At 50.3% G+C, this 21,505-nt stretch overlaps 1 protein-coding gene across 10 annotated transcripts in view; it reads left to right on the top strand.

The window, feature by feature from the left end:
* The window catches only part of ADCK1 (aarF domain containing kinase 1), a 110,903-nt gene extending 103,298 nt beyond the window's left edge, over positions 1-7,605 (top strand). For 5 of the 10 annotated variants that reach the window (XM_082384717.1, XM_082384719.1, XM_082384718.1 and 2 more), the window contains 4 exons: positions 1,084-1,281; positions 2,598-2,630; positions 5,167-5,360; positions 6,840-7,605. In XM_082384717.1, coding sequence (XP_082240843.1) covers positions 1,084-1,281; positions 2,598-2,630; positions 5,167-5,360; positions 6,840-7,011 — 597 coding nt within the window. In that variant the 3' untranslated portion in view covers positions 7,012-7,605. Of the gene's footprint in view, positions 1-1,083; positions 1,282-1,832; positions 2,541-2,597; positions 2,631-5,166; positions 5,361-6,839 lie in introns of those variants that run through there. The other 5 variants (XM_082384720.1, XM_082384715.1, XM_082384714.1 and 2 more) reach the window with 3 other exon arrangements.
* The last annotated feature ends 13,900 nt before the right edge of the window (positions 7,606-21,505 follow it).

Genomic DNA, 21,505 nt, shown 5'->3' with positions numbered 1-21,505 from the left:
TGAGCTCTCCAAGCTCTAGGAGCGTCAGCTTCCTCCTAATAGAGTGAGAGTGATAACACCTCCTTTAGAGGCAGCTGTGAGGGGTAGATGAGATTGTGCCTGGATGTGTGAGTGGACTTTGTCAGCTGCAAAAAAAACCCTTTTTCCCAGGGAAGCCCAGGCCAGCCAGACCCTGGGAGGTGAGCTGCCCTTACATGAGCTGGACTTCAGGGGGAAGGGTAACTCAGCCCCAGTGAGGAGGTCATATGTAATGGGAAAGGGCGCAGGGAACTGATAGGGGTTGGATGGTCCTGACTATCCTCTGGAACTGAACTTGGGACACAGAGCTGGTTCCAGCGAGCCACGTGTTCCTGCCTGGAAGTTGAGAAGTTCAATGTCAATCCCAGGACCCAGGTCCTGTCTTGATTCCATGAGGCAGGTGGTCCTGGGGAGGTTTCCCCGATGGTCTCCTGCTCCTCCCCTCAGAGCCCTGATCCCACATCCCCAAATCTGGGCTTCCTTTGAAAGGCTCAGTGATGTTGGGCATGTTAGTTTAGGGTAGACACAGCCCCCAAGTGAACGATGGCCTAAACACAACAGATGTCTAATTGCCTGCTCACACACCAGTCTGGGGTGCGTGGAGGAGCCTGAAAGCAGGGGCTGACCGAGGCTGTTGCTCCCAGGTCTCCTTGGGGGTCTCGCCACCCACCAGCAGCAGGGGAAGGGCTCAGAGGAGCATGCATGGGAAAGTCTTCATGGACCAGGCCTGGGAGTGGAGCTTCTGCCACATTCCATTGGTCAGAGCTCAGGCAGAGGGCTCCGTCTAACTAGGAGGGAGGCGGGGATCTTAGACTGTACTTGGGAGGAAGAGGGGAATATAGATTTTGGTGGGCTGTTGGTAGCCTCTGCCACTCAGGACCAAGGCTGGCCAAATAGTGGCTTTGTACTTGGACCTTCAAAGATGGCTGACTGTGGGAGAGGAGCAGGCATTGTGCAGGAGCTGTGGTCTCCCTCCGCTCCCCTTTGCAGTGGTCACACCAGCCAGGGAGTAGGTCTTTCATGGGGAGAGGGGGCCCAGGTCCTGCCATGCTGCCCCCGCTGTAGGTGCTCACGGAGGAGTTCCGCCTGGATTACTGCCACCTCTGGCAGTCGCTGATCTGGACCGACATGAAGAGCGTGAAGAAGTACAGCCAGCGCCTGGGAGCCGGGGACCTCTACCCCTTGTTCACCTGCATGCTGACAGCCCGGTCGTGGGACTCAGTCAACAGGGGCATTGGCCAAACTCCAGTCACCGCCACTGAGGTGGGTGCCCCACCCTGGTCCTGCCCTGTCCCGGATGCAAGGGGACAGGGCCAGGGATGGCCTTTGGAGCCCTGCCAACCCAGGGTCTGGGGTTCTATACTGGTGGGCTGTGGGGATGGAGTAGGGGGCAGAATTAGAGATGTACTGGATTAGAAGGGAGGGAGGGAGGGAGAAAGAGTGTGCCTGGATGGACGGCGGGAAAGGGGACGGTGTCCCACTGTGTCCCTCCTGGCCTTATCAACCTGGAATATAAGTAGGTCACGTTAACTGTATAATCCAGGCTCTGTGACTTTCACTACAACCTGCTCTCCTAAGATTTCAGGCTTCCACCAAGTTCTCCCCCAGGACTTCTGGGAATCCCCAGGGACTGTCTGGTAAATACGTCTGGCACCACCCACTGTCTCCTGCTGGGCACCATCTCCCATCGTGGGGTTGCTCTAGGGCACCCTCCTGGGCAGGGGGCTTCACTCCTCATGCCGTACCCAAGGGCTGCTTGTCCCTTCATTCCTGTGGAGTTTTTAGTGAAACAGCTCTTTTGGTCTTGTTTGTAGCTCATTCCTCCATTGGATCTGGAGTCTGGGCTGAGACTGATCCTAGGAACACCTTCTCCCTGTACTTGTACTCACCTCTGCCCCTCCAGTAGGGACTTACCGGGTAGCTCATTCTTCCTGGCTCAGGGAGAGCTGCCTCCCAGGCTTCTTAATCCCTCATGGAATTGCCTTCTGTCTTCCCAGTCTGTCAGTTTGCAGACCTTTGCAGACTCGCCCTTGTCCATGTGGAGAGGGGCTTATGCTCACCACAAGGGACAGGGTCCTGCTTGCGCAGTAGAAAGACCTGGGCTCTGGTTCCAGCACCTGCTTCTGGTGGCCTGACCTTGGATGGTTCTAGTCACCTCTCTGAGCCTCAGAGTCCCCCCCTTGCGAGCTGCCTTGTGGTGGGGGCTGTAGGAATGGCTGGGTCCAGAGTCTCCAGCGATGTCACCAAACCACCAACCACCTCTTGCCATCTCTTGGCTCTGCTTTCCTCCAAGTTGACATCATTCCCCAGCAAACTTGGTGGCAAAGATGACCACCAGTTTTACCCCAGGCTTACACAGCTTTCAGCTCATCATCTCAGGAGAAGAAAAACAATCTCCTTCATTTGTTGAATAGAGATGATAATTTCTGCTTTATTGATAATGCGTGTAAAATGCCTCCTCATAGTCTCTGAAATTTGTTCATTGAATAAACATTTGTTTTTGCTGGACCCTGGACTGGGTGCCTGTGGATCCAGTGACGAGCAGACAGACAGGACTTCCATGTAATTTGCACTTGTAGAGGAAGACAGACAGTAAACAAGTGAATAAACAGGTAAATGGAATAATTGCAGGTTAGAGGTGCTGGGGGGTGGGGCGGGAAATAAGCAGGGTGCCGTGATGATGGGTGATGGGGGGATGCTGTAGAGGAGGTCGCTCTGGGGAGTTGACATGTAAGCTGAGGCCCGAAGGACAAGAAAGGCACCAGCCACAGGAAGGGCTTGGAGAAAGCACTGCAGGCAGAGGGCACGCGATGCATTAAGGGGGCAGGGTTGGGTGGTCTGGAGTGTGTGAGGAGGATGGTGGACTGAGAAGCGTTTGGATGGCTGAGCTGGGAGAGCATCACACAGGGAGAATTTCAGATTCATTCTCAGGACAAAGCAGAGCCTTTGACAGGTTTTGAACAGAAGGATGTGCTCAGACTCGCTATGTTAAGTGTTTCTCTGGAGTGGGGCAAGATGAGCAGTGGGGCAGGACTCCAGGTGGAAAGATGATGGGGCTCAGACTACGCTAATGGAGGTGGAGAGAAGCAGATGGAGCCGAGGTGTATTTTGGACATAAGAGTGAGAGGCCTTTCTGTCGGCTTGGACGTGAGGGGAGGAAAAGGGGAGAGTCAGAGTTGCATCGTAGCTTTTTGAGGTGAGTTATGGGGTGGAGGGGGCACCACTTCCTGACATAGGAAGACTTGGGGAAGGACATGTTTGGGGTGGGAGGGTCAGTAGTTCTCGTGAGCGTTCAGATAGAGGTGTTGTGGGCAGTTAAGCCTGGTGCTCAGAGATCCAGCCTCGAGACATACAAGTTTGGGAGTCCTCAGCGTATAGATGGTGTTAAAGCCACAGGGACGGACAAGATTGCGTGGCACACAGTAGGTTCTCAGTGAATGATACCTGTTTTTATTAACTAAGTTAGAGTTTTATTTTTGCAGTCGGGTAGACATCCAGCAGGTTCCAAGCTTGAAGGCTGTGCTGTTCTGAGAAAGAGCCCCTCGGGGTAGCCTGGGTGGACACAGGGGCTTCCGTTTGGGCTGAGAGGGGGTCTGGTGAGCGGGACCTTGATCTGGCCTTAGCCCCCGCAAGCAGGGCGACCTGCAGCTGTGCGGGAGGTGGCGGGGAGGCAGACAGCCTCTTGGTGTCTGGCTCATGTTGAGATGTTCCAGTCTGATAGCTCCTGCCTGGGGGACATTTCAGGTTTCACAGCGGCTCAGTTGTCAGCGGTGCACGCGTGTTGCTGAAAGAGCCTAGAGTTCTGCTGCTGCTGCAGAAAGCGGCTGGGCGGGGTGAAGCGCTTGGCAGCATTGCTGGGCCCCTTGGGGTGACTTTGACGGGCCCCACGCGCCTCCCCGTACCTTATCCCTGATGACCCTCTGGGTTCTGCTGGGAGGTGGGCACAGACGGTGTTAACATGCCCAGTTTTTTGGGGAGGACACTGGGTCACACAGTCCTCTGTGAGATGACAGGCAGTGTAGTGGTGAGGGTGCGGGCTTGGGAGCTGCACGGCCTGGGTTTGACTTCTGACTCACCTCTTACTAGCTGTGGACCTTGGGGAGGTTACTTAACTTCTCAGTGCCTCAGTTTCCTCCCCTCCCCTGGGGGTACACGCTCGCCTACCGGGGTTGCCGTGCGATGAGATGAGTTAACACGTGCAAGCACTGTCGCAGTGCCCGGCTTACTTAGTGATGCTCCGTACGTGTGGACCGTTGTCGTCCTTGTCACCATCACTGTTTCTCTGGAGACTGAGAAGGGATCAGAGCCTCACTCTATACTCAGGACTCTGGCTAGAGGCAGTTTATCTGCCCAGAACCATGCAGAGCTCAGGGACGGGGAAGGCTGGGAAGCCAGACCCCAAACTTACCCACCAGGATGGGGCAAGGGCTAGCCCTGAATCCTGCTCTGGGGACAGGAGGACCTCGGGCCATGGGCGGTTTGACACTGGCTCCAGCCTGGAGGATAAGCGGTGGCCAGGTGGGCAGGAATGGTGGGGCGCGGGGCCAGGCAGGGTATGGGCCAGGACTTTGGATTTGGGTTTGGGGTCAGCAGCTCAGACCTCTCAACTGCACCAGCCAGGGTTTGGCTGGAGGGATGGGGGGACACGACTCAGAAGCACCAGATCCCAAGGCTCCTTCCAGGCCTGGCCTGAAATTGGTGGCCAGCGAAGAAGCCTTAGAAAATCACACAAGGGTGGGCCCCGGGCTGAGAGGCTGGACTCATCAAATGGTTGGTGGGGAGGTAGACTTTCTGCCCCAGTCAGTGTGGGCTTGGGGGCTTGGGGGCGGGGTATGGGTGACCTCGGCTGCCGGGAGCTAGGATGGCAGAGGCGGCAGAAATGCGGCCTGGCTCCTGGCTCCTGTACTGCGTCCGGTGCTTGGCTAGAAGTTGGGTGACATGTCCCATCCAGGTTTGTCCGGCTACAAAGCCCCTGGGGCTGGGCTTCCCTCTGGGGAGGATTCCCAGGGCTGCTGAGGCAGCTGTGCTAGACGCTCCCTCCCGGAGCTTCCTTGCAGCCCCTCAGGTCACAGGCTGCCCGGACCACCCGCCACCCGGGGCCCCACTTCTCATGCCAGCCGTCTGTTTGTCTTCCTGTCTCTGCTTCAGGACTCAGAGATCCGCAACAATGCGGCCAACTACCTCCCCCAGATCAGCCACCTCCTCAACCTCGTGCCGCGTCAGATGCTGCTCATCTTCAAGACCAACGACCTGCTGCGGGGCATCGAGGCCGCCCTGGGCACCCGCGCCAGCGCCAGCTCCTTCCTCAACATGTCACGTTGCTGCATCAAGGCCCTGGCCGCGTGAGTATGGGCTCTGGCCGCTCCTCCCCTCTAGCTCCCCGACCAGCCCCAGGGGTCTGCACACCTCCAGTTTTTCCCACCAGTCCCCAGGCCCGTGCCTGAGCTCCCCAATCTCCAGCTCTCCCTGCAGGAAGTTAGGGGCAGAAAACAGCTCCAGTGACCTGGCTGATGCCTCGGGGCTGTGTTTTAAGGTGGTCCAGAGAGCCGCCTCTACTTGTTAAAATTGTGGATTCTAGGACCTCACCCTCCCGGGCAAGCTTTCCAGGTGATTCTTACCCTTAGTAAAGTTTACAGTGTTTTCGGAAAGTCTCAGTCCCGTTCAAGCGTCCCCCGGACTTGGGATCGGGATGCCCGGGTTTGCATCCCATCTCTAGCTGGTCCCGGGACTGTGTCCCCAGCGTTGGGCAGGCAGTGAGGCCAGTGTTCTTTTCCCTGCAGGTGTGGCTGTGACTCAGGAGAGTGTCACCAGCAGGCCATCTCGGAATCTCAGGTCTTTTTAGATGTCTCAGCACCCTTGAGGTGTTGACGAGGAAGGGAAGGGTGCTTCCTCAGGGGGGTAGTGACAGAGGAAAGAGGGTTCTAGGCTGTCCTACCTGACAGTAGCAAATACACAGGAAGGCCTAGCTCTGGCTGAATGTTCTCACCTGAGAGGGCAGGCCTGGACTGTGGTCAGCTCCGAGCCCGTCCATTCTAGGCAGTGAATGGGTCGTTCTGGTAAATGGGCGAAGGGAGTGTTGACCACATACATCATGCACCCACTATCAAATACTGAGTTAGATTACAGGAAAATAGACTGTATACACAAAGGGCCGAACATGATTTATTCTTCCTCTGAGGTTCAGGAAACAAAGTCTCGGGAGTTCCCGGGCGGTCCAGTGGTTAGGACTGTATGCTTTCACTGCCGGGGCCCAGGTTCAATCTCTTGTCAGGGAACTAAGATCCCGCAAGCCACACGGCACAGCCAAAAAACAAGGAAACAAGTCTTGAATAGGTGGTCATCATAAACACCAATTTTCATCATGTCCTTTTGTTGGTGCAGAAGAGATCGAGCTGGGCTGAATCCACAGTGGCCCCAGCCTCCCAGGACTACCTTGATTAGGTTTCCAGGTGATTCTTACCCTCAGAAAGTTTGGGAAAGCTTTTACATTAGGGTTTGGGGGATTCTGATTTGATAAATATTAACTATACTTTTGGAAAAAGGGAAACATTGGAACGTGCTACCCACTGGGTCCACTAGACCTTTGATGCGCTGTGAAACAACTGCTTTTGCTGACCCCGCTTACCTGGGAAATGCCTTTGGAATAGCTGAGTTCCTCTGGTCCCTGAGTGGGCCGTGGTCTGATCCGTAACCAGGAGTTGTCCACTGGGGCAGGGGGCTGGTGAGTTGGCAAAGCCACCATCTTCCATTTTTCTGATGATACTGAGTATTTCTTACCTCTTTATCTCCTGTTCTCTCCTTCCTTCCTGCCCCTCCTGCAGGCACAAGAAGAAGAATACCCACTCATTCTTCAGAAGGACCCAGATCTCTTTCAGTGAGGCCTTCAGCTTATGGCAGATCAACCTTCATGAACTCGTTCTGCGTGTGAAGGGGCTGAGGCTGGCCAGCTGGGTCTTGGCCCTGCTCTGCTGGCTGTTGCCTGCTCCACACTGAGTGGACTTGCTCTTCCCTTCCCGGTGTGACCTTGTGGTGGCCAGGGGGGCTTTTCACTCCTCGCTCTTCCATCATGTCTCTACCCACTTGCCCCGTTTCTGCCAGCTGGTGGCCTGGAGCCCCAGGGTCGCTGTCCGTGGCACCGTTACGCTCCACCTCTGAAATTCCTCTCCTTTGGAGCCCTTGTCGTGGGACCCCCCCCCCCCCAAGCTGCGCCGTGTGATAGGTTTCTTTCTCTCTGTATCCAGGGAGAAGGCACGGCAGTCTGCTTTCCCGCTCCCCGTGTGGGCCATTGGGTTGGATGCCCCCCACTTCCGTTAACCCTTCCTGTTATCACGATGGACCATGAATCCCACTGAGGGCACATTTAACTTGTAGGAAGTTTGATTTTGCTGGAGGGGAGTGTGGTCTCTGAACTGGAGAGCAGTCTCCTCTCCTTGCGCTGTCACTCCCCAGAGGTGCCGACCTTAGCCAGGTGGCTTGGCACCCGAGCCAGGCTCTGTTGCAGCTGTGAGTTCACTGCTGTCGTGGTGACCCCTTTGGTGTTTTATGTACTGTGATTCAATAAAAACCCCTTCAGGGTTGCAGAGCAGAGCTTGGTCAGTGGGATTTTTATTCCAGGTTGGGAGTGAATCCACTTTGGCCACTAGGTAGGAGTGGATCTGGATGCCGTGTGCCATGTGCCATTGTGATCTGCTTGGCTTCTTGTCCCTGAAATCCTTCCACCCTTCCACTGTGCCGCAGCTTTCTGATTCTTGTATGTTTCTCTCACTTTCTAAGACTGAGACCTTGGTTGGAGTTGTTAGGAAGCCCAAGGCCAGGAACTCAGAGGCTCAGCTGAAACCTCTGACTTTGGTTCCCCCGGCTTCTCACCTCATTCCCTGAGACCTGGCACCTGCCTTGTTCTACCAATTGGCTTCTGACTTAGCCCTTGGATTCATCATTTGATACCCCCAGTCCTGGAGACTGTAGTCTAAAGTTCGGTCACCGTGGCTGGGCTTCCACTCTGAAACCTCTTTGTCACCTGTCTGGACTCTACTTCTACCTCATTGCCTGTTGCCAGCCTGCCCCTCCTCCCACTCGATCATCTGGTCCTGTTTTGGCGACACCCGCAAACTCCTGCTCTAACTCCTGTGTCTGTGTGGTCACCAGATCCCTAAGACCCCAGATATGGCAGGTCCTAGCTCTCACTGAGCACCCAGGCTCACAGAGAGTAATTGTGTTTGAATCTCTCCGATCTTACTTCACTGCATTCATGAGGGCAGAAAAAAATCTAAATTTAAGTCTCATTTTCTGTTCTCTTTATTCATAATACAACAAGCAGATTTTTCACTGACCAGAGATGATTCGCAATCCCTTTATTTCCTGAAAGAATTAATTGTTCCTAGTGACCAGTTGGATGCACCCAGAGACCTGAGAGAATAATTTGCAAGATCTGTTATGAGTCATGAGGATGCACGCTGCATATTACATTTTATGGTGTCTTTTATAGCCACTGAAGTAAATATAAATGTCCTTTTTGTTCAAGGTAATGGTTACTTGCTTTTCACTTTTGGTTTAATGGTTGGCTTCCTGCTGCCTTGGGATCTAAAACATCAGCATGTTGCCAGAACAGTTATCCAGAGAGAGCTGAGAGGCTGGGAGAGTTTGGGGTACAGAGCAGTTTGAGAATAGGAGGGGTCAGTGTTTACTGAGTGCCTTCCATGTGTGAGAGAACATGCTAGGTTCTTTGTAAATAAGTTACATCATTGATTTGTCTCATCAGCTCTATGAGGGCAAGGGGTCATTAGCCTCATCTCACAGAGATGGGAACTGAGGCTCAGAGAAGTTTAGTAATTTTCTTGAAGTCACACAGCTGCTGAATGAGGGTCCATGCTTTGCTTTTTTTTTTTTGAATGTTTTAAGAATTTGGAGCTACTTTTTTTTTTTAATTTTATTTATTTATTTATTTATTTATTTTTTGGTTGTGTTGGGTCTTCGTTTCTGTGCGAGGGCTTTCTCCGGTTGCGGCAAGCGGGGGCCACTCTTCATCGCGGTGCGCGGGACTCTCACTGTCACGGCCTCTCTTGTTGCGGAGCACAGGCTCCAGACGCGCAGGCTCAGTAGGTGTGGCTCACGGGCCTAGTTGCTCCGCGGCATGTGGGATCTTCCCAGACCAGGGCTCGAACCCGTGTCCCCTGCATTGGCAGGCAGACCCCCAACCACTGCGCCACCAGGGAAGCCCCTTGCTTTGCTTTTTATTCCACAGTGCTGGAGATATGGATTACGCCTGCTCCGTGAGCTGTCATATGTGCCTGAATTGTGACTCTAACACCCTGACTTCAGAGAAAGTTGGGTTTTCAGTGGAAGTGGGGGAGTGGATGGGTAAAGGAGACAAAAAGTTCTGGAAGTGCAGACTGAGTCCTGCATGTTCCTCGGGCCTAAGACAGGATGGACCTGGACCACTGTGATACTGCAGTGCAATTCTGATGCTGATCACCTGGAGTTAGTACAGACTCTGTTCCCTTAAGGGCATAGTTCCCATAAGACTGCCCTCACTTCAGACACAAGTTGCAGGTTTGGGGGTCCCTAGACCATCTACACTTTTGGCCAACTGACTACAAATTTGGGGGTTCCCACAACCCCCTCAGATTTGATAATTTGCTGAATGACTCACAGAACTCAGGGAAGCACTACACTTGTGACCAGGCAAATGAAGAGACACATAGGGTGAGGTCTGGGAGGATCCTGAATGCAGAGCTTCTGGGTTCTTGCTGTGAAAGGAACCTCTTGGCACAGAAATGTGTTCGCTGAGCTTCAGTGTCCAGAGTTTTTATCAGGGTTTCATTATATAAGCACAATTGATTGAATCATTGACCACATGATTGAACACAGTCTCCAGCCCCCCTTCCCTCCCTGGAGAAGGTGGGGCTGCTATCAACCCCATCCTGAGTCACTTAGCATAAGCTCAGGTGTGATCCAGGGGGCACACCATGAATAACAAAGATACTCCCATCACTAAGAAAGTCCAAGGATTGAGAGGTCGTCTCCCAGGAGCAGACAAAGCAACAAAGACCAGGCAGATTCTTCACTATACAACAAGCACTCTGGTGTCTCCTCATCCTGTGTACTTGGCCTGAGGTGCGTCTTTATCGACTGACCACTGGTCTATGCCTTCTGCTTCACCAGGTGGAGCCGTCTCTGGTGGATCCATCTCAAGATCTCTGTTCTGCAGTTCAGAGAGTGCACACGTGAGTTTATACGTGGGACCTTTGCCCTGCTCCCTTCTCTGTCCTGTGGAACTTCCATACATTGATTTGGGTTTGGTGCTTCCAGTAAAATCCTGCGGCTTTCTTCTCCCAGCAGTTACAATGTGTCAGAAAGTCAGCACCAGCTTACTTTGAAGAGCGCCTTCTCTTTTAACCCTTGGATCCTTACTCAATTTAGGTGTTGGCTTCTTTGATTTGGGCAACATGGCTATAGTTCCCCTTCCCTCTTCTCATCCACCAGAGGAGAATTCCAACTCGATGGCCCATTTGGCTTCTCAAATATGTACCCAGCTCATAGGAAGTGCGGATGTCCTGGTTTGTAGTAAGTGCTCAATAAACACGCAAATATTTAGACTCTCAGAATGCGTCACTCTTTTCAAGGGAGTTGAAACCTGTGTATTTAAAAAGAAGCTGCACGTGCCAGTCTCCCTCTGCTAGGAACACTGCCTTGTCTGATTGTCAGGTTAATTTCCGCAGTGTTCCGAGCCCACTCCCGGGATCAGGGATGGTCACTCTCAGCATGATGGACTGCTAGGTGGCCCCGTCCTCCACCACTTCACGGCTGTAGGGACTTCTAATGACATCTCAGAAAATGAGTGTGGCTCCAAGCGGCACAAATCCTCAGGGGCAGTGCTTTGGAGGTTTGGAATTACCCTCAGTGTAAGCAAATGTGAGAAGGGTGGGATGGGGCCTTGCCGAGGGGCACCTGGGGCTTCAGCAGTCTCAGGGTGTGGCCAGGCGGAGCTCGGGTCTGAGCTGGGAACTGGTGACTGGGCAAGATCTGAATAGACAGGATGAACAGGGTCGCAGAGAGTCCCTGGCAGCCTGGCCTGCTGGGGGTGATGTTTGCTGGGCTAGATCGGGGGTGAGAGGCCTTGAATGCTCGGTGACCTGGTGCCGCTGCTGTTTGTAACTGGCCAAGGGGGACTGGGGAGGCCCCGTCTCCTAAGCCTTAAGTCTGCAAATATTTTGGTAAAAACCCATTTGTTCAGAAAGACTCTGCTCTCACCTCCTTTCCCTCCTCCCTCCCTCCTTCCCTCCTTTGGAGTAAAGCTTATTACAAAGCTGCTCTCTCCTTTTCTAAAGGAAGGATGAGGGGCCCTCAGCAGAGTAAATTTTAAGCCTTGGGCTGTGATGTCCATGTTCCTACGGCCAGTGCCTCCTGGCCCGGTTTACTTGACTTCTCTGGAGGCTGCCTCAGCCCCCGTCATCGGGTAGCTCCTCTTCTAGCCAGGTCACCGTGCCCCTGGCCAGCACTGCCAGGGACAGAAAGCACTCTTTGTGCCCAGTTCTGCCTTTGGCTTAATAATAGCAAAGAGCCTCTGGTGTTTCTTCCTGTTTTTCTCTTTCCCGTGTGTAAAGGGAAGTCCAGGCTGGTGAAGTGGTGAAGTGATGGGTATCAATAGCCCCCTGACCCCTGACATTTCAGCTCCCATTTCCTCATCCCTTCTTCCTGAGCAGTGCTTTCCAAACTTCCCTGTATACGTAAGTAACCTAGGCTTGTGTTAAAACACAGGCTCTGCCTCAGTGGGTCTGCGTGGGGCCTGAGGTTCAGCATCTCTAACCAGCTCCCAGGGGCTGCTGGCGCTGCTTGTCTTAGGATGATGCTTTGAGCTGCAAGGTTCTGATCGGTGGTTCTGAAGGTGCGGTCCCGGGGCAGGCGGCATCAGCAAAAGCCAGGAGCTGGTGAGAAATGCAGATCTGCTGAAGCAGAAACTCGGGGGGTGGGACCCACCAGTCTGTTTTAACAAGCCCTCCAGGGAATTCTGATGTACACACTCACGGTTGAAATCTCTGGTCTGTAGTTCTCAACTCTACCTGCACATCGGGATCACCGGGAGAGCTCTGAATGCCCAAGATTCTGATTAACTTGGTTTGAATGAGGGCCAGGCATTTAAAACAATTTTTAAAACCTTTTTATTTTGAAATAACTTTAGATGTACAGTAGGTTGTAAAGGTAGTACCCAGAGGGTACCCACATAGCGTTCACCTAGCTCTCCCTAATGCTAACAACTTACATAACCAGGGTACCTTTATTAACACTAAGAATTAACATTAGTACAACACCATCAACTAAACTATTCCAGTTTCATCAATTTCCCCACGAATGTCCTCACCACGTCCCAGGATCCAGTCTAGGACGAAATTTACATTCATTTGTCACGTCTCCTTAGTCCCTGCTCTAGGACAGCTCCTCAGACGTCCCTTGTTTTTCATGACCTTGACACTTTGGAAGGGCACTGGTCAGGTATTTGTAGATTGTCTTTCAAGTTTGGTTTGTCTGATGTTTTCTTGTGATGAGAATGGGATTATGGGTTTGAGGCAGAATACCACAAAGGAGGAACACCCCTCATCATGCCGCACCCCGGGAAACATCATATGGACGGGGGTGGGGGGATGTACTGATTTTGTTCTTTAAAGCTCCCCAGCCAGGGTTGGGGCCCAGTGTTAGGCTCATGCACCTTCCAGGTATCTTCTGGAGAAGGAAGAAATGCAGCTTGTGAACTTCACAGGTGGGCGTTAGGCAGAGCCCCTTTGAGATTAAGGGAGGCCTGGCTATTTCCAAATTAAAAGGCCCCCAGGAAACTAAAAAATGCAGCTATACCAACACAAGGTAATACACATGGCTGTGTAATTTTAATGTTTACATTTACCACACGTTAACTCTTTAAGCAAACACACAAATGTAGTGACAAATGGATGTAACATCAGAAGCGTGAGCACCAAACCCCTCCCACCAAAAGATAGGCCTGGCACTAGCAATTTTGTTTTCCAGGTGTGTTTGCAGTCCTAGACATGGAAATCACTAGCGGGAGGTTGGCAGGGAGCCCTCTGGCCAGTCACCCCTGAGTGGTGGGCCTGGTGTCCTCTGCATTAGCCTGGCCTGGCAGCCACCTCCCAGTGCCCAGAGGGGAAGTCAGAGCCTCAGCTGGGCTGGTGGCCGACTGTTTCTAGCCCACGACTGACTGCCCAAGCCATGAATGACGGAAGTGCTTGGTGATCCTTCCTCTAGGTGAGTAATAACAGAGAGGGAAGGCTGGAGGATGGTGTGCCAGCAGCAGGACTTTCCTCCCTCCAAGGGGACACTGGGTGGGACATGAAGTCCTTCCAGGTTGATGAACTGGGGACAGAGGTCAGGGGCTCTGGGTATTCCTTGCCCTCTTGGAGTTTCCAGGGCTGTGTATAGGTGGGGGTCTTCTTCCCTGGCCCCTGGGTGCTTGCTCCTTTTTGTGCCAAATGTAAGCATGTGCACATCAGAGTATCTACAAACATCTGTTGACAGCGGCTGCTGCCATCATGGAGGTGATGCCCTCCAGCCCAAGGGCCTGGGCTCTACAGTTGGCCTGAGTTCAAATCCTGTTGCCCTCAGTGTTCTGTATGATCTTGGGCAAGCAACACAACTTCTCTGGGCTTCAATTCCTAGATTTGAATAGTGGGAATAATAGTACCTACCTCACAGGGTCATTGGGAGGATGAAGTTAGATAATATATGCAATGTACTTGCAGAAATGCTTAGAGAAGAGAAACCATAGCAAGTGCTCAATAAATGTCACTTATATTTATGATTAGCCCCCATGGCAGACCGTATTCCCAATGCCTTTTCTTAACCCTGCCCTCTACTTGAGAGGCTGAAAAAGTGAGGTCTTGGTTTCCCAGCTTCCCTTGAAGCTGGTGGTGGCATATGACATGGCAGGTGAAGAGGAATCTTTTGGAGCGATTCTGGGAAGTTTTTTTTTTAGATATTGATAAAGGTATAGTTTGTTAGTATTACCCCTTCTTCTTCATTCCAGCAGTGGAGACTGGTGTGTGGTTTTGGATGTCTGGAACTTTAGCAGCCGTTTTGTGATCTTGAGGTGGTAGGTACAAATTGATGTTTTATTTGGGCGTGTAGCAACCTCTGCTGCATGCTGGACATCACTCCTCCCAGGCACATGACAACCCTATGAAGTCTAGGGACCACTATTATCCTCTGGGTACAGGTGAGTAAACTGAGGCACAGAGGCTTAGGTTGCTTGCTAGAGGCACACAAGCAGTGAATGGTGGAGCCAGGCTTTGAGCCAAGGTAGTCTGCAGCCAGAGCTTCGGCTCTCAACTCCTGACTTTCCATTTTCCTCTGCTGGAGTGGACTGCTTCCACTGAGCCTGCTAGAGGTTGGACCCGTCCTGCCTTCCTGCAGCCTCCTCAGTCTGGAGCTAGTGGGTTCCTGCAGTGGTGGGCTTCTGTGCTTCCTGCAGTGAGTGCAGCTGGTCAGTGGCACCCTAGGAGTAGTCATTTCTCTGCAGAGGGTGGGCCTGTATGGCCCAGGGCTCACCCAGCCAGCGAGGCCTCACATCAAGCCTCTTGGGCAGCTCTGGATGCTGGAATGCATCCCCTTCTAGGGAAATCCTTATAAGGGAAGTTGACATTGGCAGAGATTCAATTTTGCCCCATGGTAAGTAGGAATGTAGAGGAGGTTCTGCCTTTTTCACTTCTTCCTCTCCCTCCTGCCTCCCCTCAGGTATGCAGGGAAAAGTGATGACTGACGTGGGATTTAGGAGAGAAACCAGGAACATTCAGGATGTTATAATGAGCTGATGAGAAGTGAGTTCTGACTTGTAACAGCTTATGTCCATAATAATCAGATGGCACAATGTGTCCAGAGTAGGCTCTGATCTTTTTCCTACCTTTGTCCTGGACCGTATTCTCTGGACAGGGGCCAGTGTCGCCTACACTGAGCCGGGCAGCTGGAGGTCAGGCCCATCAACCTAATTCTGCTATCACTGGGCAGGTTGTTCTGGCTTCTGAGCCTCTGCTTCCCCTGCTGTGAAATGGAGTGGTTGTCCATAGGTTGCCTTTCTTGGAGGACTGATGAATGTGAACAGATAGTGCCAGTGAAAGCGACAGGGAAAAGCAACACTCAGAAACTTACAGATACACAGCGTGCAAGTGAACAGTTTATCTACCCAGCATCCCTTGCAGCTTTAACAGAACTCCCTTCTCCTGTAGCGGCACCCATTCCTGCGAGTATGCTGATCCAGTGTCTCCCACACGCCGTGGGGGTAGACAGATGGCCATCTCTCTGGCCACAGACATTGTTTCCAGTATGGGCTCATGACTCCAAGGGCATTCCTGTGACTTTCAGCAAAGACTATGGAGGATGACTATCTTTCCATTGGTTACTAAGTTCCAGTGGCTATCTTGCCTGCCTCTCTTTTGAACTCCTAGATCCAGCCATTCCTGCAGGCCAGATCCACCTTGGTTTTTCATTTACATGAGCCAATAAATCTGCCTCTCCCTTTTTTTGTGTGTTACTTTAAATTGGGTATTTGCATTTTAACCAAAAGTGCCCTTATCATTGCAGCTATTATCTTTAAGGGCCCTGGACCCACGTTTGGAAGATGTGGAGAGCCCAGAGGAAGTCTAGAGGAGAATAATAGACATGTCTACAGGGATAGGAAATAAAGAGACAATTATAGACTGGACACTCTCCAGAGAGCTGAGCAAGAGAAAACAGAGTTAAATTACAGTAAGGTCTTATTGTTACTGCTGTTGTTGGGAAAATGAGAGTGAGGGCTGCTGATTGGTTACCTTATATGTTATTTTCTGGTCAAAACCAACACAAAGGCCATGCCATTCTGGCTGGATACCAGTTGTATGGACACACTTTCTATAATAGTCACAGCTATTTTCTGATGATCCACAGGGTATTTAGAAACTGGCTTTTTGGCTGAAATAGGCTTAATTTCTCTTATTGATTCTGCTAGTTGCTCTCCACCCAGGTTACCACCAGAGAGCTGGCAGGAGCTCTTTCTTTAATCACAGTATTAGTTCGAAAGAGACATCCTGGGAGCATTTAAGATAAAGACAGCCTCACGTAGGTGCTCCGCATTGGCCTGAGAGCTGAGCTGGCCAGTTCACAGAGCCCATGCTTAACCAAGGATGAGTTTGGGAACTGGACTGTGTGTGTGGAAGCTTCTCTTTCTTCTGCTTTTCCTACTTCACACGTCCGGTTGAGTGAGATGAGAGCTCATGTGAGGGTTGTCGCCTCTCCCTGCCTGTCTGGGTTGTGAGATTCCAAAACAGGCTGATCTTGATGTCTTATAGACATCAGGCTCACCCCATCTCCATGGTCTTGCTCTGGGTGTTCACTCTGCCTCTCTCTGCTTTTCCTTATATCCAAGCCCTCTGCTTTCTATATTCATGACAGCTCTCAAGTCCTGCCTTCTATAGGGAACTTCCCAAGATCACTGCCCTTGTTGAGCTCCTCCTCCTCCTCCCAGTTCTCTTGATATGTCTCTCTACCCCCACCATCCACACTCAACTGTCTACCTGCCCTGTGCAGTCCTTGGAGGGCAAGGGCCACTTCTTTGTCTCTTGCATGCTCTTTGACACCAGGACAGTGGAGGCCATAGTAAGCCTTTCATTGGTCATCACGTGGCCATTTACACATGCCTCGATTCATGTATGTCACATGCATTCCTTCAGTGCCCTTTTGTCGGGGAGGGGAGTGGAGAGACAAGATGAATCAGACATGACGCCTGCCTTTAAGGAACTGGGGTATCTTTCACAAGAGCAGCTGGCTTTGGGTAAGGAGAGAGCCTCCTGCTGGTGGGGGCAGTGGTGAGCCAGGAGGTCTGTGGTCTGGGAGGAGAGAAAAGGGTTGAAACAACTCTTGGGGACCAGTGATGCCAGTCAGCAGCTCTACCTGGAAGCAGGATTTGATGAGACCTTCTCTATCTCTCTTCGGGGCCAGTATTTCGCCAAATTTCATTTTTACCAAGGGACCTGCATTCACTGTCTTAGTGGTTGGTGCCACCAGCAGTCACCCAGGTGCAAAAGCCAGGAGTCAGCCTTTGAAGTGAGGGTCTTGACCTTCATAGGAATGCCCCATAAACTATATCACCTTGTATGTCCTGTATCCTTTCCTCTCCCACTCTACCACCAGCATCCTGGTTCAGATCTGATCCCCTCATCGGTCTCCTAGCCTCCCAACATGTCCCACCAAACTGGCTCTTGTTCAATTCACCTAAAGCCAACTTGCCTGGCTTTATGTGGCCAAAAACCTGTTTGCCCAAGGATCGATTCTCCCAAAGACCAGTTTACCTCAAATTAAGTATTCTTGGATGTTTTCAGATCCATTTAACCTTCCTATTATTTCTTGCCTTTTTTTTTTACTTTAAAGATTTTTAAAACCAATTCCTGCAAGAGTATTTGACTTAATTTTGTATTTCTAATAAGTATTTATTAAACAGGCAGCTCTTTGAATGATTATTTTGTATTCCTATGGACATCTTTTTCTAGATTACCTATTTTCATTAACTTTAAAGATAGCCAATATTTAGCCATTTTTTCTAAAGATACTTTCCTTAAAATATGGCTGTCCTAGCAAAAAAAAAAAATATTCAAGGCATTAATTATAATCAATTGCTATGCACTGTGTCATCTTTTTTTTTTTTTTAACATCTTTATTGGAGTATAACTGCCTTACAGTGTTGTCTTAGTTTCTGCTGTATAACAAAGTGAATCAGCTATATATATACATATATCCCCATATCCCCTCCCTCTTGTGTCTCCCTCCCACCCTCCTTATCCCACCCCTCTAGGTGGTCGCAAAGCACTGAGCTGGTCTCCCTGTGCCATGCAGCTGCTTCCCACTAGCTATCTGTTTTACATTTGGTAGTGTATATATGTCAATGCTACTCTCTTACTTTGTCCCAGCTTACTCTTCCCCCTCCCTGTGTCCTCATGTCCATTCTCTATGTCTGTGTCTTTATTCCTGTCCTGCCTGTAGGTTCATGAGAACCTGTTTTTGGTTTTGTTTTTTTTTTAGATTCCATATGTATGTGTTAGCATACGGTATTTGTTTTTCTCTTTCTGACTTACTTCACTCTGTATGACAGACTCTAGGTCCATCCACCTCACTACAAATAACTCAATTTCGTTTCTTTTTATAGCTGAGTAGTATTCCACTGTATATATGTGCCACATCTTCTTTATCATTCATCTGTCGATGGACACTTAGGTTGCTTCCATGTCCTGGCTATTGTAAATAGTGCTGCAGTGAACATTGTGGTACATGTCTCTTTTTGAATTATGGTTTTCTCAGGGTATATTGCACTGTGTCATCTTGATCCCTTAACTAAGGGTACATCAATTTCAGATGGAAAATGGTGGGTATTAATGCTGAGTTTTGTGTGGTGCATACTATTTTATGAATTAGAGACCTTGGAAAAGGATGATTCTTACATGCAATATGACAGGTTTGCTACATCTCCCCACTGCCAATGACTGATGCATAGTGTATGCTCAACTCACAGGTCCTGAGTGAATGAGTGAGATTCTGAGATGAGAGTCTAGTACTGCCATTTGTAGCAAAGCAATTTGTCTCATGACTCAACTGTGTCAACCATCAGGAAGGAGACATTTGCCTCAAGTTTTAAACAGAGAAGCCAGTGGTATAAAATAGACTGTCATTGGCAAAGCTTTTGACCTAGGAAAATAGATTGGATTTGTCTAGGGTTCTAAGACAGACATAACAAACACCTGGCCCCTACCATGGCCAATGCAAACTCCACAAGTTGATCATTGTATCCTCTCATGTTGAACTGGGATATGGCTCCAGAATCCTTCTTAACACAGCACACACGTCAACTGCTCCTGATTGAGCAGTGTTGGCATGTAATGCCTAAGTGCTGTTTTGGGCCTCAAAGTAGGATCCTTTCTTTACCTGGGAGAGTTTCAGAGCTCTCATAACTGAAGACAGGAGGACGATCAAGTTAGCTTTCTGGTGGTGGGGAGGAGACATCTTGGGCTCATTTGGGTAGATTAATTGAAAGGCATTGAGATGTCATTCCCTAGCTTAGAGGACTTTATTCGACACTGTATGGCTGTGTTTTCCTTTGTAGGGACTTTGGTCTTCTGGGGGTGTGGGGAGCAATAACGAATCTGTGCATGGGAACCAAAGGAGTTCCGGCCAAAAGCCTGATCTCCTCCCGCAGGGTTCAGCTTGGAAGCTGCAGTGTGGAGCTAGGAGGGATCCTGGAATGGGAGTCCGGAGACCGGTGGGTGCTGACCAGCTGGTCACTTAGGGCAAATCTTCTCCTCCCTAATCCTCTGATTTCTTACCTGCAAATTAAGGAGACTGGGCTAAATGAGTGGTTCTCCATGGGGGTGCTACTATCCCCAGGCACTTTCTGGAAATGTGTGAGGACATTTTTGGTTATCATAATGACCAGGGGATTGCTACTGGCACCGATCGGGTTGGGTCAGGGACGCTAGACATCTTCTTATGGGCAGGGCAGCTTTACCCAACGAAGAATTGTCCTTTGACCAGTGTGGTGTCCAGGGTATTCATGTGGTAAAAATCCCGACTGAACTGAATCTACAGCCTAACTCTGTTTTACATATAAAGGCAAACCCTTTTTTTTTTTTTCACGGTATTAATACCTGTTGAATTTTCCAGGAATGCAATTACCATGAGCGTTGAGGGGTGATTTGTTTCTTTAGGAATTATTGGTCACTCTTCTGGGAAAGCACATAACCAATGACAATGCAGAGCCTGCATTTGAATGGCCAGTGTACCTGCATCAGTCTGACTTTCAAAAATTATGCAAGTAGATTAATTTTATATATACATAGATAGATTATAGTTTCTATGGATTTTATTTCAGGATGGTTAGCGGCATTGCAAAATATTTGTTGTAAAAAGGGTGCATTAGGTCTGATTGGGCTAAAAAGCACTGGTCTAGAGATCCCCAAAGAGCCTTTTTAGCTCTGACATCCTCTGAGTGTGAGTAGAGAGGAGACTCACTTGGCATGAATAATGGAAAACATGCAGCAGTAGCAATGGATCAAGGCAAGGATTGATGTCCCCTAATTGAGCAGAGTCTGTGGCTGAGAGTGCCCACTGCCACAGAACCCTGGTACTGGGGTGAAGTCTTTGATTTTGGACTCTGTGTCCAGATGGGATTCAGGATCAGAATGTCCTAGTTACATACACAGCCACATGCATCTTTGACTGTCGGCAGGGTGTCTGACTCCATGGGCAACTATCGTACGTGGAAACTTACCTCCCCTCCTTCTCTCTGTAATCCTTCCTCATGCCCCATTCTCATGATGTAATTTTAGTAGAAGTAAACTTGAACAGCCCAAAATTATATAATTAATTACATTCAGCTTCAATTACAATCACTAATTGATCCAAGCCTGCTAGCACAACACTTTCATTATTTGGCACACAATTATTGAGTGCCTACTTTGTGCTGGGAATAAAGTAGGAAATGGTCAATTTATCCTGAGGAGAGGGGTTAGAGGGGGGTTAGGGTTGTCAAGACAGGCCTGCTACTGACAAGGGGTAGTGGCCAAGGCTTTGCTGGGGAAGTGGCAGGTGCGTACAACCCACTGGCCTTCTAGTTCAGTTGTGAATATTCACAGGCTAAAAATCTCACAACGGCCATGCTGGGATCAGGCAGGCTGGTTTTGGCATGGGATGTCACACGTTGTGCTCTAGGTCTCTTTGGTTTTCTTTTGACTGTTGAATAATAATTAGTTGCATCACCTCACTGGTCTCCCCACTCCTAACCCTTTCTCTGTAATCAAAGGCCTTGCTACTCAAACCTGAATCCGTATTCTTGTTAAATGCAAACTCTGATTCAGCAGGTCTGGGTGGGGCCTGAGGTCCTGCATTTCCAACAAGCCCCCAGGTGACGCTGATGCTGCCAGTCTAGGGACCACACGTTGAGTCGCAAGGTGCCAGGATCACCGGGTTACCCTCCTTTCAGGTGCTGACATTCCTTCTCCTTGAGGGAGAAGCCAAAGCAAAGTTATGACACCTAACTGCAGTCAGGGGTCTCCCAGAGCGGGACAGTTACTCTCCAATTGCACTGGGGTTACTTCCTCCTTGTCCGCTGTGTTTCTTTATGGGGCATGTGTTCTTATTTCTCCTGGTAGTGGCTGTATTAAGTAGCTCACTAGGTGAGTTCAGAGGTGGTGACAAAGGTGACACGTCCCAGAGGTTGTTAGGCATTTGTGAAGTGATTAATTCACCGAATACTTCGTGTCCACCTTGGAGGAGCTGGGTCCTATAGAAAAAGGAGAGACAGAGGTAAAAAGAAAGATATCCCTTGGGGTGGGAAAGGCAGGCAAGCAAACAAACACATGGTCTTACAATGTGATCAGTACCCCATGTGCAGCAACCTGTGTGGCGCTCTGTTCCAGGGGACGCTAAGGACCAGCTGTGCCCTGGCATCAGGACGATTGTATGTCCA

The sequence above is a fragment of the Balaenoptera borealis genome, assembly GCF_965194805.1.
Source record: "Balaenoptera borealis genome assembly, chromosome: 3".
Classification (NCBI taxonomy): domain Eukaryota; kingdom Metazoa; phylum Chordata; class Mammalia; order Artiodactyla; family Balaenopteridae; genus Balaenoptera; species Balaenoptera borealis.
The sequence above is the reverse complement of the archived record's forward strand: the minus strand, read 5'-3'. Positions and strand labels throughout refer to the sequence as shown.